The following is a 16,281-nucleotide window of genomic DNA, read 5'->3' on the forward strand; positions in this document are numbered from 1 at the left end:
GGTTGTAGTTGCAGCAAGTGCTTCCTGGCTGCTACATTGTACGTCGATAATTTGGTGATTGAAGTGGTCCATGACTTAAAGAAGAAAAGGACCGAATGGTCAGTCTGAAACTCCATGACAGTAAAGGCCATTAAACTTTGAATCTGATGTCTTGTGAGTTGCTCAGGCTCAGGCTCTCAAGCTCTCACCATCCATTCAGCGGCAGAAAAAAGGTTCTACAAGCTGCATTAAAGCACCTTTGTCTACAGTTTTCGAAATATTACGTCCATTTCCTTTTGAACAGGACCATCACAGCACAGGAACATATGCCATTTTTCGTCTAGTTTGCTATTTAAAAAAAAAAAAAAAAAAAAAACTTTGTTCGATAATAAGGTTCAGTGTCGCCCAGGTGCTGGTTTCAACCAGAAAAAGAAAGGCATCATTCTCGAATCAGATGCATCCCAACCAGCGATTAAAATATAGTGGAAGAATCTTGGAACAGTCAAAGACGATATTAATGCATCAGAACACCAAAAAGAAAATCGATTTCTGGTCGGTCAAAATAAGCATCTCCAATTCATTCAGAATTTGCAGATACAGAACTTTCAAGCATTGAATTCTGCCAAATAGCTTTTACGTTTGGAAAACCCAAATTAAGTTTCTAACTAAAAACAAATTTTTACAATTACCAGCTAGCTAGACATGAATCTTGCACCAAATATAATTAAATGCGGATTCTTTATCAGGATCACCTAATTATCAAAATTCTTGATAAAGAATTTCCAAGCACGAAGACCCTTAGTTTTCATGTCGCCTGTAAACAAGACTATAATTTGAAGAAACAATCTCGTCAAGGCTTATAAATTACCCAGACCTCATCAAGAAAACACTCAGTTCTTGACCAGGGCACTCGTCTGGGTTAATCAAATGAAACGACTCCGAATCAGCATTACCCACTACGTGCTCATAATTAGCCCGCATATACATGATCTCCTCTGAACCCATTGATCCGAATCCGGATGGAATAACACCAGCCCCGACCGTCATTGATTGCATGGTCTTCAACATCAAACGGTTCTGATCGCTCGCCTTCCTCCTTAGAGCAAACCCAACTCTCTTCCCGTTGCAGTACATGGTCCAAACCGGAACCGAACGAAGAGGGCACGAACTGAAGTCGGATCGGTCGCACTCTAGCGCTATCCGGACGAGTCCGCATTGCATTTCTTTGACGAGTTGATTGGTGGGCATGGAGAGTTCAAGGAGGAGGAGAGGTTTAATGGAGAGGCGGTCGTGTTGAATGCAGAGCCACACATGGCCGCGACGGTTCCCAAAAATGGTGCCGACTACCATGGTTTTCGAGGGACGTGAAGGGGCCAAAGTATTGTTGGCGTTGATGGTTGATTCAGAGGATGCTGAGTCGTGGTCTTGATCTTGATTGTGGGATTCTTGGGTGGTTTTGGGGTTAGGAAGATCATCGCGAAGGGAGGTGCTGAGACGTTTCTTGGTGGTTAGCTTGTTGGCGGTGGTGTTAGTGGAAGGAGAGAAGCAGGGGAGGAGGAATCGACGGAGGACGTCGATCTTGGTCATGGGTTTTGAGTTTCTTGGGAGGGCTTTGAGGGATAAGGGAATGGACGATTGAGAGGATAAGTAATGGAGGATGATTGGGTATGCGATGCTGTTGAATTCTGTAGGACATATTAAGTAGAGGGCGGGAATGAGACATAGCCGTTGGGATTTTGCTCCTTTTGTCATGAGATGACACGTGGACTTACGGTATTAGGTGGCAGTCTGAAATTGAGCCTCAGGGCCCTCCTCCTCCTCCTCCTCCGCCGCCCTTTCCCCTGTGTCCTAAGTAAGAACGCACTAATAATACATGTTTGCTGACTGCAACTCTCAACAGAAGTTCTGTTTTTATTCTATTGCCTTAATTCAGAAATGTCCATTGAATTTCAAGCTCAAAAACATGAGATTACTCGCTCCTTAATTATAAATCTCATAATCTGATTCGATTTGGGAAATAATTAATCCAAAAAAAAAAAGAAAGAAAGAAACACCTTATACCCATGAAACTAACACCTTCCAACGTTGAATTTGCTGACAAAAGAAACAGATAGAAAATAGGAAGAAAGAAAGAAAGATCCAGAAAGGAATCAAAGCAAATTAAGCAGTTGCTTTCATCTCGAACTCATTTTCGTCTTTTCTTGATTGTTGAAGTGAACAGAAAATAAAAGGGAGAAGATATAATAAATGCAATTATTAAGGATATTTATAATTTTAAAAAGTTATATATTTTATTAAAATATTTGTGAAAAACTAAAAGTTATTTGTCATATTTGATAAAAAAATATATATATTATAAATACACTTATTGATAAAAAATTTTAAATTATTTTTTTAAATAATAAATTATAATAATTTAATATTTTATTGTAACAGTGATGAAAGATTAATGGCGCAAAAAATATAAATTTTCGTGACTTTTAACGTTTTAATCTAAATTTTTTAATTTTAAATTAATTAACTGGATTTTAAAATCTTAATTAAATTTTTACTTAAAATTAAAATTGAAATTAAGAGGAATATGTCATGTATGTTGCCATTTTTTATTCTAAACATGTTATAAAAAAAAAAAAAAAAAAAAAAAACCTCATCTTCTCCCCTCTTTTTCCACTCTCTTCCTTTCTTCTCTCTTTCCAGAGACGTCAATCAGTTGATCAACTATGAAAAGATGAATTTTCAATCTCCACTACCTTCTAGAGACAACATCCTACAATCTAAATAACAACAGTAATTCATCAATTTCCACAACAGCAATTTGTTCAGCAACAGTGCATTAAAAAGCAGCAAAACAAGCAACATCAACCTCTGTTTGATGATCTTTTGATCAGTCTCAGCTATCCGATCACGGTAATTAGGTGAAGTATGAGCCTGGAGTGGAGCATCATATAGTGAAGTTCTACGCTCGCAAAACCTCTTGGCAGTTCCAAATGTATGAGTTGCAAAATCAATTCCAACAGAATGCTGTTGATGATTATTCTCATGGTGCTTAAAGTCTCTCTCTTTCATCTAGACATCATGACATGTGTTCATCGTTGGCGCACAATTCATAGGAAATGCAACAGATGTGGCATCCACAACAATTGGTTTTAGATTCTCAAAGAGATTTTAATTTGCCTTCCTGTTGGAACACCATCAGATACAATATTGCAGGGTCAATGGCATCCTCGTTCGCAAGACAGAGCTGATATTCCTAACATGTCACATGAGCAGCATTTCCATAAGAGAATATCTAATCAAGATGAAGCTCAACAAAATGATTTAGCTTCAAAAGGTTCCACTATTGATAAAAAATGTTCCTCCTAGAAACTCTTCGGAGACTCAAAATTCAAATGGTGTCATTTGTATATCTAAAAGTGCAAATCGAGATAGACAGTCCAGAAGTCAACGTAAGTGTTTCTTGTTCTTGCGTCATGCTTGCCAATGCACAGCTCCTGCAGGGGATTATTCAAATGTTAATTGCATTACCGTGTAAAAGTTGCTGAGACATATGGACAAATGCAATTCATCTCCATGCCCATTTCCTTGATACCATCATACCAGGATATTGATTCAACACAATAAGCACTGCAAGGATGTAGGTTGTCCTGTTTATATTCCCGTCAAAAATTATATAGTGGCACAAATGAGGGGACACACTCTTTCAAGCACAGGTTCTGATTATATTGGTGATCATTCAGCTAAATTTATTTCAAAAAATCCAGCAGTTGTTGAAACTTCAAAAGAACTACTTCCTTCCCTGGTGCGCATTAAAATAGAGCAGTCCCCCCAATCCTTTAAACTCGATAATGAAACTACTGTTGTATCTACTTTTGTAACCATTGATTCTAACGTATCTCAGGATGTCCAGCAGCAAGATTACAAATAGGGTGACACTCTTTCATTTTCTGGATGGAAAGAGAGAGGAGAGAAGTGGGGCTTTTTTCTTTTTCTTTTTTTTTTTTTTTTTTTTTTTTAATTTTGCATGATGTGTCATGTGCTATTCATACTACGTCAGCAGAGAGCACACTCTTTCGATTGCAATTTCAATTTTGAATAAAATTTAATTAAATTTTTAATATTCTATTAATTGATCCAAAATTAAAAAATTTTGATTATAAATTTAAAAGTCGCAAAAGTTTAAATTTTTTACCCTATTAACCCTATTATCAAAATATATTTCAATCATACTACAATATAATTTAACTTTAAATTAAATAAACTAATATTTTATTAAAATTAACAAAAAATAACTTGCAAATTTATTAAAATTAATATAAATAAATTATTTAAATTATTGTAGGAAAATAATTTTTTTAATGTGAATATGAGAATAAATACAAAAGCAATATACAGTGAAATTATAAAATTAATGAGAATAATATAGTAAAACATTTGCTCAAACTAATAACTTATAAATACCAAAATAAAATTTTAATTTTGAATAAAATTTAATTAAATTTTTAATATTCTATTAATTGATCCAAAATTAAAAAATTTTGATTATAAATTTAAAAGTCGCAAAAGTTTAAATTTTTTACCCTATTAACCCTATTATCAAAATATATTTCAATCATACTACAATATAATTTAACTTTAAATTAAATAAACTAATATTTTATTAAAATTAACAAAAAATAACTTGCAAATTTATTAAAATTAATATAAATAAATTATTTAAATTATTGTAGGAAAATAATTTTTTTAATGAAAATATGAGAATAAATACAAAAGCAATATATAGTAAAATTATAAAATTAAATGATAATAATATAGTAAAACATTTGCTCAAATTAATTTATATGCTTGTAGCTTATAAATACCAAAATGAAATTTCAACTTTGAATAAAATTTAATTAAATTTTTAATATTCTATTAATTGATCCAAAATTAAAAAATTTTGATTATAAATTTAAAAGTCACAAAAGTTTAAATTTTTAACGCTATTAACCCTATTATCAAAATATGTTTCAATCATACTACAATATAATTTAACTTTAAATTAACTAAACTAATATTTTATTAAAATTAACAAAAAATAAGTTGCAAATTTATTAAAATTAATATAAATAAATTATTTAAATTATTTTAGGAAAATAATTTTTTTAATGTGAATATGAGAATAAATACAAAAGCAATATATAGTGAAATTATAAAATTAAATGAGAATAATATAGTAAAACATTTGCTCAAACTAATTTATAAGCACGTAGCTTATAAATATCAAAATAAAATTTTAATTTTGAATAAAATTTAATTAAATTTTTAATATTCTATTAATTGATCCAAAATTAAAAAATTTTGATTATAAATTTAAAAGTCACAAAAGTTAAATTTTTTACCCTATTAACCCTATTATCAAAATATATTTCAATCATACTACAATATAATTTAACTTTAAATTAAATAAACTAATATTTTATTAAAATTAACAAAAAATAACTTGCAAATTTATTAAAATTAATATAAATAAATTATTTAAATTATTGTAGGAAAATAATTTTTTTAATGTGAATATGAGAATAAATACAAAAGCAATATACAGTGAAATTATAAAATTAATGAGAATAATATAGTAAAACATTTGCTCAAACTAATAACTTATAAATACCAAAATAAAATTTTAATTTTGAATAAAATTTAATTAAATTTTTAATATTCTATTAATTGATCCAAAATTAAAAAATTTTGATTATAAATTTAAAAGTCGCAAAAGTTTAAATTTTTTACCCTATTAACCCTATTATCAAAATATATTTCAATCATACTACAATATAATTTAACTTTAAATTAAATAAACTAATATTTTATTAAAATTAACAAAAAATAACTTGCAAATTTATTAAAATTAATATAAATAAATTATTTAAATTATTGTAGGAAAATAATTTTTTTTAATGAAAATATGAGAATAAAAACAAAAGCAATATATAGTGAAATTATAAAATTAAATGATAATAATATAGTAAAACATTTGCTCAAATTAATTTATATGCTTGTAGCTTATAAATACCAAAATGAAATTTCAATTTTGAATAAAATTTAATTAAATTTTTAATATTCTATTAATTGATCCAAAATTAAAAAATTTTGATTATAAATTTAAAAGTCACAAAAGTTTAAATTTTTAACGCTATTAACCCTATTATCAAAATATATTTCAATCATACTACAATATAATTTAACTTTAAATTAACTAAACTAATATTTTATTAAAATTAACAAAAAATAAGTTGCAAATTTATTAAAATTAATATAAATAAATTATTTAAATTATTTTAGGAAAATAATTTTTTTAATGTGAATATGAGAATAAATACAAAAGCAATATATAGTGAAATTATAAAATTAAATGAGAATAATATAGTAAAACATTTGCTCAAACTAATTTATAAGCACGTAGCTTATAAATATCAAAATAAAATTTTAATTTTGAATAAAATTTAATTAAATTTTTAATATTCTATTAATTGATCCAAAATTTAAAAATTTTGATTATAAATTTAAAAGTCACAAAAGTTAAATTTTTTACCCTATTAACCCTATTATCAAAATATATTTCAATCATACTACAATATAATTTAACTTTAAATTAAATAAACTAATATTTTATTAAAATTAACAAAAAATAACTTGCAAATTTATTAAAATTAATGTAAATAAATTATTTAAATTATTGTAGGAAAATAATTTTTTTAATGTGAACATGAGAATAAATACAAAAGCAATATATAGTGAAATTATAAAATTAAATGAGAATAATATAGTAAAATATTTGCTCAAACTAATCTATAAGCACGTATCTTATAAATACCAAAATGAAAAGCTTTTCTCCCAACTTATTTTTTGACTTATGAATAAATATTAGCTTAAAAGTATAACTTATGAGTATAAATTAAGTCAAACACTCTCTTTTAGTAAGATTTGTATCTTAATTAGCGAGATTTATCAACTATAAAAATTTGGAAAGTAAATAATTTATGTTAGCATTGATGATTCTGGTATTAGCATCGTTATTCAAATAAATGCATAAAAAAAAAAAAGAAATATAGGAGATTCAAAGCTGCTAAACCTAGGGATGGCAATAGGTTAGGTTTTTGCGGACACTCCATCCTATCGAATCTTAATGAGATATGTTTGGATAGTATATAATCAGGTTTGAGACGGGTTCGGATTTGAAATTTAATACCTGTGAAGAGTTTGGGTCGGGTTCAGATTTGAAATTTAATACCCGTGACGGGTTTGAATCGGGTTCGAATTTTACATATTGAGTATCCGTTACCGGAATCCATTTATATAATATTTAATTAAATATAAATGTATTTTTTTAATAATATTTATAAAATTTTATATTTTTTATATAAAATAAAATTGAAATATTTTTATAGATTTGTTAAATTTTTTAAAATATAAATTATTAAAAAAATTATTTTTTATATAAATTATTAATTAAAATATATAAAATTAAATGGGTTCGGGTATTTATTGAATAATAATAATCGGGTTTGTAATGAATTTGAATAATTGAAAATAAATTTTAATTAAGTTTAGGATGAGTTTAAATTTCGATAATATTAATCGAATTCAAATTATAATAGGGTGATTTTCGCGATTACCTTACCCGATGCCATCCTAACTAAACCTACAGTAATGTAGAAATAGTTGTCCACTCTAACTCAATTAAGATCATGACTGCCCAGCCATGGTGATTTTTCATTCCTCCCTTATTGGATTGATTCCTCTTACATGTATAATTTATGCCATTTCACCCTAAAACTATATAAACAAGAAATCACAAATAGAGAGGATATAAAAACACTTCAATATAATGAAAATACTTAGATCGGTTGTAGATAGCGTCTGTGTGAGATATAAAACTTAGCATATTTTAATAAAATTATCATAATTTTGTCAAAAGATATGCGACTTCCTTGTTCTGTATATATGCATGTGTTCTTAACTAATAATACTTTTTAATATATATACTCCTGTTCCATAGAGATATGCTTACTTTCTTTTTTTATTTATCTCAAATTACAAGTCTTTATATCCCTATTTAATTTGTATTGAAAATAAAATTTAATAATTTCAATAATAATTTAATAACATGAGTTATTAAATTTTTTAATAAAACAATATAAGGGTAGAATATATTAAAAAAATAAATAAAATTTATTACTTTAATTATATTAATTATAATTTTTTAAACTATATAATTTGTAGGATGAAAAGAGTAACAACTTAATTATCTCAAATACTTAACCATTCATATTTCTATATATAAATATTAAGTTTACCCTCTAACATCCTCCCATAATCTTTCACATTCTTTATTTACAAATGATAAATTACTCACTCCACACCTAAATGAAAATCACGTACAACAATAAAACAAATATTCTAAAAAAAACTGTGGAAAATGACGAGAAAAAAAAAATAGATATCTATATATATATATACTTTAAAACTGTGCACATTTTTATATTCTTTTATTCTCACATTTCATTTTGGTATAATCAAATATTCAAATTGCTTACTGGTTATGGTAAATACTCTTTAATATTTCTTCATTTACTTAATTTGCTTTTTACCTAATTTTTAGATCTAAAAAAGAAATCAATCATTTTAGCAGGGATTAAATATTTAATAAATTGAGGTATTGATCTTTTCATAAATAATATTGTGGTCATTGTTCTAATACCAAATTGATTTTTTTAATTTTTTTTTTCTTATTTTCATTTTCAATACGTTTGATAAAATGTCTCAATAAATTTATGCTTTTATATATTTTAATTTATAAGTAATTGATTGACAATTTTTTTTATAATATATAATAAATTCTTGATGAATAAAGCATAATCAATCTACAATTGAAATTATTATACTATAAAATCTTGATATGTACGTCAATAATTCTGGGTGATAACTCGTAGAAGGCCTAAGTGGTAGGTTATTTATATGAATAGTATTAAATTTTTATTGTTTAAATATTTTTCTTAATTATTTAGATATTTGTTGAAACTTATATTACTTATTTTAATGAATAAATATTAAACATTATTTAATAAAAGTGTAATGTATAGATTTTTATTAATTATAATAATTATATAATTATGTAAATTCTGACCCTCCATAATTAATCCTCATCATTTTTTATTTGAATTTAATACTTCTCCTTTCCTAGCTTAACAAATACCCACCTACATATCTCTAGGTGTGCAAACAGTCGGTTCGGTTTCGAACCAAACTGAACAGATAAAATCGAAAATCAAAAATTAAAAATTTTAAAAATTGAACCAAATTGATTAATAAGAGAAAATCGAATCGAATCAAATCGATAAATATCTATTTGATTCGATTTTAAACCGATCAAACTGAAATTTATAAATTGAGCATTTGATTTTTAATTGGGTTCGGTTCGGTTTTAAACTGATCAAACCTAAATCTTATGGTTCGGTTCGATTTTCTTTGATTTTCTTGATATATATATATATAATTTCGGTTTAGTTCAATTTTTTTATTTTTTATGAAAATAATCAAACCGAACCGATTAATCGAAATTATCAAAATTATAAACCAAATCAAACCGATTAAGTTTTAAAATCGAACCGATTGAACTAAATTGACTCGATTCGGTTCTATTTTTCAATTTAAACTAAAAACTGCTTTCCCCTACATATCTCAATCACCAAATGAAAAAAAAAATAATAATAATAATAATATAGACTTACGAAAATATTACGAATAGCTCTTTTATTTAATTTGATTTTTTTTTTAATTTTTTCTTTACCTTTGAAATCTGTCTAATCCGTTGAAGAATATCAAAATCAACTTTGGTGATTGAGAGGTGATGAAACAACCCGTTTAAAATTAAAGTTTTTTTTTTCCACACAAATTGAAATTAAGCGGTGATGAAACAACCCGGGAAAAATTAAGGCTATTTTTTCTATGTATTTATTGACGTTGAAAGAACTTGAGAATCATTATGCCTTCCACACCCCATATTTAACGTTGAGGAAATGGATTTCCTAATTGCAAACTCGGTTCCCACATAAATGATACAAAGTCACAACAGGCTGTTCCAGCACTTTGTATTCTACTATATCTGCTTGCTGAATTTCGATCAATAATATTAGAATTTTAACTCAAAATTTTAATGAAATTTGAAAAGAAATCTTTTTGTAATTTGAATGAAAGAAATATTTTTCGATAGGATGAAGAAATATTTCCTATAATGAGTAGAACTCTTATTTTAGTGTTATTAATAAATTAAATGAGACTCCTAATTAGATAAGGATTATCGAAATTAACACTACAAATAGGACAAGAGAGTGACTTTTAACTTATAGAGTGAGACTGTCGACCATTGTAGAGAAGAGTCTTGCCAATTACTGCGAATTTGTCTCTACCCATTTATGAGGAACTTTTGCTCATTGTAGTGGAAAGAGACTTCGACCTAAGGTGGAGAAAGAACATAGAATTCAAGAGGAATGGATTATTATTCATTAGTAAGAGAACTCTTGCCCATATAACTGAGAGACTCAATATTGTAATATTAAATATATTAAATTATGTCCAAAAAAAACTGAGACGGACTAACTAATATATTTACTATGAGCAATTTGATGTAATGTAAATTCTCTTGGGTATAATTGAATTTATAGATAGTATATTTATTATTGTTGATAGTAGAAGATGGTATGCCCATAGATGTAGCCCTATATAGAGATGGTGAATTTTTTTAGCTACTACTAACTAATATATGTTTCACATTTGATGCCACTACAATTTTAGCTCTATCCCAGCGTGAAAGTTTGAAGCAAACACAAGCATAAGAGCTGCACCATTATTGCACCCCACTCCACCTAGCCCAGTCCACAAACTGCATTCCACCATAAACGTTGTTGGCAAATCGCACCCCAACTGTGAAAGCCATTGCAATAGGTGGAACCTGCTTTGCTAAGGGCGATGCTTCTACCACGCGTTCCAACCCATTAATTATTTGGTAGCGTGTGTTGGATGAAACTGCAAGAAAAACACCTGCAAATTGGGGACAAACAAAATATAAACTTCAATGGATCTCCCCAAATAAAGTAGTTGGTTAACACTAAAAAGCTAGAAAGTCACTTTTAAACAACTTAGTTTGTATTTCATTAAAGATAGGCAACAGACAAAAGCAAACAAAAATTGATGATCGCTGGTGCAGAAGAAGAAACAAAGAATTATTCCATTAGAATGCACACATGCACCAGATACTATAAATAGTTAAACAGTGCAAGGAATGCTACTCCAAGGTTTTGTAATATGACAAATTGTTTGTTTTGAGTGTGACTTTTACTTTGGGTAGATGTAGACAACTGATAAAAGCATGCCATTCTTCAGCTGTTAAAGTTGTGATGGTCATGAAGCATAGGAGAAGAATGACAGAGTGCCAAGCATCATGCAAAGAAATAGATACCCATAGGATGAGAATAGCCATAATACAAGCTGCGATACTACCATTTAATATTTAAATACACAGATTTAGATTCAGGCAAATATAATAGGCTGCAACCAGCAACTGGTAATGACACCAAAAAGATGCGGGGACTGATAAACATCTTGCAACTGACACAAAATCTAGATGGGAATGCCATGTAAAGCATATTGGATACCAGGCCTAAAATGCATTAATAATGAGTAGCTCTATAGCATAATTATGCTGCATAAACACTAAATCACTAATTATGACTCACTATAAAATAATATCTAACACTAAAAATTGACATGTCACTGTAACTTAAGACAGCCACAAAGAATTGGGACGACACAAGATCAAAGAATATGATATAAAAAAGCCAACAAAAAACTGAGTAATACATCAGATAAACATCTAAAAAAAACAGTAATTCAAATGAACTTGGCAACCTATGACAAATCTAGACACCAAAATAAAGCATACCCCAAAGAGCTGCACTTTTCACAAGAGGCGGTACAGGTATGTCGTCTTCTGATTTTTTTATGCTCCTGACACATGCAAAATTACTTTGTAAGGAATGATTCGCTTCAAGAAAACAAAAGCTTAAGGAAAATGTGAAGAGCATGTTGATCACTTAATGTTCTTAGACATTAATATATACAATAGATAAGACATCTATGGGGGATGCAGAAAGTTGTTCATTAGAAAAAATGATATAACATAGTCAAATAAACCATATACTTACCCTATGTTACACAGCATTGGTAATTTATATAGCACAAGCACATGGCAATTTTTAATCAGGAAACACGTCAATTACAGAAATCTGAAATACTAATTTTAATACAATCTCCATTGAAAAAGAACCATAAGGACCTATTGCACAGTTCTACAACTGTCTAAATAAGACTAAATGACTAAATAAGTCCAATTTTCATAAAGGGGGAAAATAGCAACTACAGAAGATAACACCTACTGGAGACATAACAGTTCCACCAACAGTAAAATCCTTCTTTTCTTTTTTCAGCATTACTAGTAATAACAGATAGGATAACATCTAAATTGTGCATCAGCACTTCAAGCTACTAAAAACAGTATGTCGTATGCAGAATTTAAGTTCCAACTACAAGGATTAACAATGATATGATGAAACTTGTCACCAGAATTTTAAATCTAAAGTACATGGAATCCACAAAAACTCACTCAGGTGCCACAAACCCCCCCCCCCCACCCCCCCAAACAAAAAATAATAATAATAATAAATAAATAGACCAAAGTAAAAGGTTAAATGCATAACTTATTAAAGGAAAATAAATAAATAATGCATCTAGTCACAAGTAATACCGCTTGGCAGTCATTATGAGATTTGCAATTCCTTGGCCAATAAGGCCACATGCAAAGCCAACAGATCCATAAAGGACTCCCTGTAAAAAGGGCTAGAATGTCAATAACAAGTCCACAAGAATTCCAATGTTAATTCAATTAGCTTACATGAAAACCACCTTGTAGAAGTATGTTGCAATTCTCTGCTGTACAGAGAATCTACATCCAGGCCTTTCGGCTTCAAAGACACTGCATCAGATGATCATTTCAGAGACAAAAAAAAAACATCGTTCACCATATTCTAAAGCTGAAAAAGAGATTGTGCTAAAGTATGAATCTGCCAATTAGCATGCAAGAGAAGCAGATTGGTACACACAGTATACATCTAGATCAAGCTACATGAACACTGATGCCAAGTTTCTTTATGAAGAAAACAAAGAATATTGTAGCGGGCATGAACTACTAACCTACTAGGAAGAGCTCCATAAGCATGTAATAGCCGTCCAAATAACCCTTTAGATACAGATGGTTGCCCAATACGTACATAGGGTGCTAGCATGCCAACCAAAGCAACGTTTACCACGACACCAACCAAAAGGTCAGCAACAAACAGTTCAAACTCTGCCCAGAAGTCTTTACCCCTCTTTTGAATTTCCGCAAATGTAGCACAACAAGAATCAATAATTATCTGCATTGCATTATGCCAATAGTGGTAACTTATTACAGGAAAAAGCACAATGCCAAAACCAACTCAAAAAATGCTCTCAAACATTAAACACAAAAGGGTTCATTAGACATGATAACAACAGATCATATGAGAAGGAAGCCACAATTTTAACTCATCGAAGCCTTCAAATTATACAAGGTAAATACTCACATTCACTTAACAATGAAATGCATGATCAACTGCTTTCCAAATTTGAGTAATACCTAACTTCTTGAAGCTTACAGCTTACTATTAAAGGATTTATATAGTAGGGGCTATTTTACACTCAATTTCACTATTAATCAATGGATCTATCACTAAATTTCAGAAAAATCACTTAGCTTCAATTTGTATTTCAACAAGTTCACTGCCACAAAATTTTTATAAAAATTCAGCCAAATATATGATATGTCAACCAAGTAAAATATTTTTCATTTATTTGTAAAGTTAAAGGAGGATCCTAGAGCTTTCTTACTTGGCCATCACCCAAAAAAAAATCCAAATTTTACTAGAATATGTCAATAAGAACCTTATTGAAGCTCAATTTGAAATTGAGCTAACTATTATGTCACAAATTGAAGTTAAGAGGCCACATTGAAATTCAACTAGAAATATAGCGATCACAGATGAAACTATGCAACCTAGATCTATTTGCCACTGACAATTTAGCACAATCATCTCCCATCCACATTCTAAATATGCAGAATTTACATAAATTCAATGTCCATTATGTTTGAAACAAATTTAAAAAATTCATTTCATTTGCAAATGAAATTTATTAATAGAATTTATTTGTAAACGATTCTCATATTAGGTACCTTATCTATTAAATATAAATTTCATTTGCAAATTACAGTAATCTTTAGTCAAGTCAAATTAGTTTAGAATTTATTTGCAAATTCTACCAAAACTGATACACTCTGACTCCAGCATAACAGATTCCATCTAATAATGATATAGAATTTAAAATTATTTTTTGTGCTTACTATATAAGTTCTTAGAAGGAGAGAGAGAGAGAGAGAGGAGGAGGAGGAGGAGGAGGAGATTTTACTTCTGTTCCGATTTTGAACAAGAAAGATGGATCCGCCAACATTCTGTTTCGAAGCATAGAGCATGATTTCACCGCAAAACCCAAAAGCCCACCTGACCCCTACGGAAAGAAAATAAATGAACCATTAAAAACACACACACACACACACACACACACACACACACACAACAAGAATGAAAGCAGCAGCAGAATCCTCTCACAATTTCTACCCAACGCACATGGAATCACAAATTACCTGCAAATCCAGATATCTTAGCAGAAGCAATTTGCGAACTCCCACACTCTTGGCTGCCTCTAATATATCAGACGGGAGACTTGCTCCTCGAGCCTCTACCTCTTTAATCACCTCATCAAACTTCATAATGGGTCCAAACTCTTCTTCTTCTTCTCCTTTGTCCTCTCCTTCACCATCCTCACTACCGCCACTGCCGCCACCTCCACCTCCACCTCCACCACTTGGATATTTCCCATTTCCTCCACTGCCATCAAATATACCCCCACCGTTGCCGCCAACATCAGTTTTTAATTTATTTCCGTTCTCCAAAATCTTAACATCCTTCCCTACTACATTTTCCACGCCTTCGTGTTTAACAACCGTGGTGGTGCCCTCACCCGATTGCGGTTCAGAGGGTGTCTGTGAGTTCCTGACCACAAGCCTCTGTTTCTGAACAGAGAAATGTCTGACCTGCACATGAAAAGTTACGGCCCCCTTCGCAAATGTTTTGAGTCTAAAATTATTGCGAATCATCAAGTTCCAACAACCCAAAACGACATTGTTTTGCAAATTCAAAGCGTTTGATAATCTGAAACTCGATGCACAACCAGCCATCTCCATAACCAGCTCAGAGAAGTCGACAAATAAATGCATGCATAATCTTCCGCCGATAAACCTAGCAGAAAACAGTAGTCATCACCGAACAAAGAGTCATTAGACGATAATCAAGAATCAGAAAACCACTAGAATTTGAGCTCTTCTTAAACAACACAATCTACCTTGTTTGAAGAGGGAAAGATAGAGAAAGTTGGGTGAAGTGGAGCTGGTTCTGGTTGGGAGTGGTAGGTGCTGGAGGCGGCGAAGGAACGGGGTGAGAAAAGTGACGTATAAATAGAGATGTTAATGTCAGGTTTCAGCTTTTCCTTGCCTGCAAGTGGGGTTTGTGGCGTTTTGTCTGGGTCTTGGAGCTGTTGGTATAGATGCTGTCGTCGCACGTGTGGGGAGATATTCTAAGCGTGTGGCAACTCCAGGGTTTTGCTATTGTACGAGGCTTTATTTGCAGACAGCCACCATCTGAAGTATCCATTCGGAATTCTGCACTATAGGACTTCGTGCGCACTCCAGCAAGGAACGCCGCGGATGGGTCAAGCGCACCGTAGACAAAAATCGATCGGTCAAAACTAATTATTTAAGACAATTTCTATGATCTACTTTTTTTCAACGAAGTAATTTACTTTGTTTTATTGTTTGGATAAAGGTGGCCAAAGGCTTAAATAATATTAAACATTGTTAAATTGAGTATAACATCCACCTAACATAAATTTGAAAATGTATTTAATAATTATTAGATTAAATATTTATATTAAATTTTATATAAATTTATATTTATATGTGGGAGGGAGAAATATTAATTTTGTTAAAAATATTTTTTATTTTTAAATTAATTATATTATTATTTAAATTAATTTTAAAATTTATATAAATTTAAAATTTTTAATTTTAGAATATATATA

At 29.9% G+C, this 16,281-nt stretch overlaps 2 protein-coding genes across 3 annotated transcripts; both read right to left on the minus strand.

Annotated features, from left to right (window-relative positions):
* Positions 1-541: 541 nt before the first annotated feature.
* LOC110662423 (protein MIZU-KUSSEI 1) lies at positions 542-1,986 on the minus strand. Its single transcript, XM_021821375.2, has one exon. It carries the CDS (start codon positions 1,729-1,731, stop codon positions 844-846), a length of 888 nt encoding a protein of 295 aa, XP_021677067.1. The 5' UTR covers positions 1,732-1,986; the 3' UTR covers positions 542-843.
* Positions 1,987-10,712: 8,726 nt separating this feature from the next.
* On the minus strand, positions 10,713-15,827 carry LOC110662441 (protein RETICULATA, chloroplastic). 2 transcript variants are annotated; one of them, XM_021821405.2, is made up of 8 exons: positions 15,547-15,784; positions 14,789-15,443; positions 14,554-14,652; positions 13,264-13,484; positions 12,976-13,045; positions 12,818-12,897; positions 11,957-12,021; positions 10,713-11,055 (listed from the first exon to the last, which is right to left on the minus strand). In XM_021821405.2, exons 2-8 carry the CDS (start codon positions 15,419-15,421, stop codon positions 10,862-10,864), a joined length of 1,362 nt encoding a protein of 453 aa, XP_021677097.2. In that variant the 5' UTR covers positions 15,422-15,443; positions 15,547-15,784; the 3' UTR covers positions 10,713-10,861. The 2 variants fall into 2 exon arrangements, with proteins under 2 accessions (XP_021677097.2, XP_058003056.1); XM_058147073.1 differs by having other exon boundaries at positions 14,789-15,827.
* Between the last annotated feature and the right edge of the window lie 454 nt (positions 15,828-16,281).

This window comes from Hevea brasiliensis, chromosome 5 (assembly GCF_030052815.1).
Source record: "Hevea brasiliensis isolate MT/VB/25A 57/8 chromosome 5, ASM3005281v1, whole genome shotgun sequence".
In the NCBI taxonomy this organism is placed as follows: Eukaryota; Viridiplantae; Streptophyta; class Magnoliopsida; order Malpighiales; family Euphorbiaceae; genus Hevea; species Hevea brasiliensis.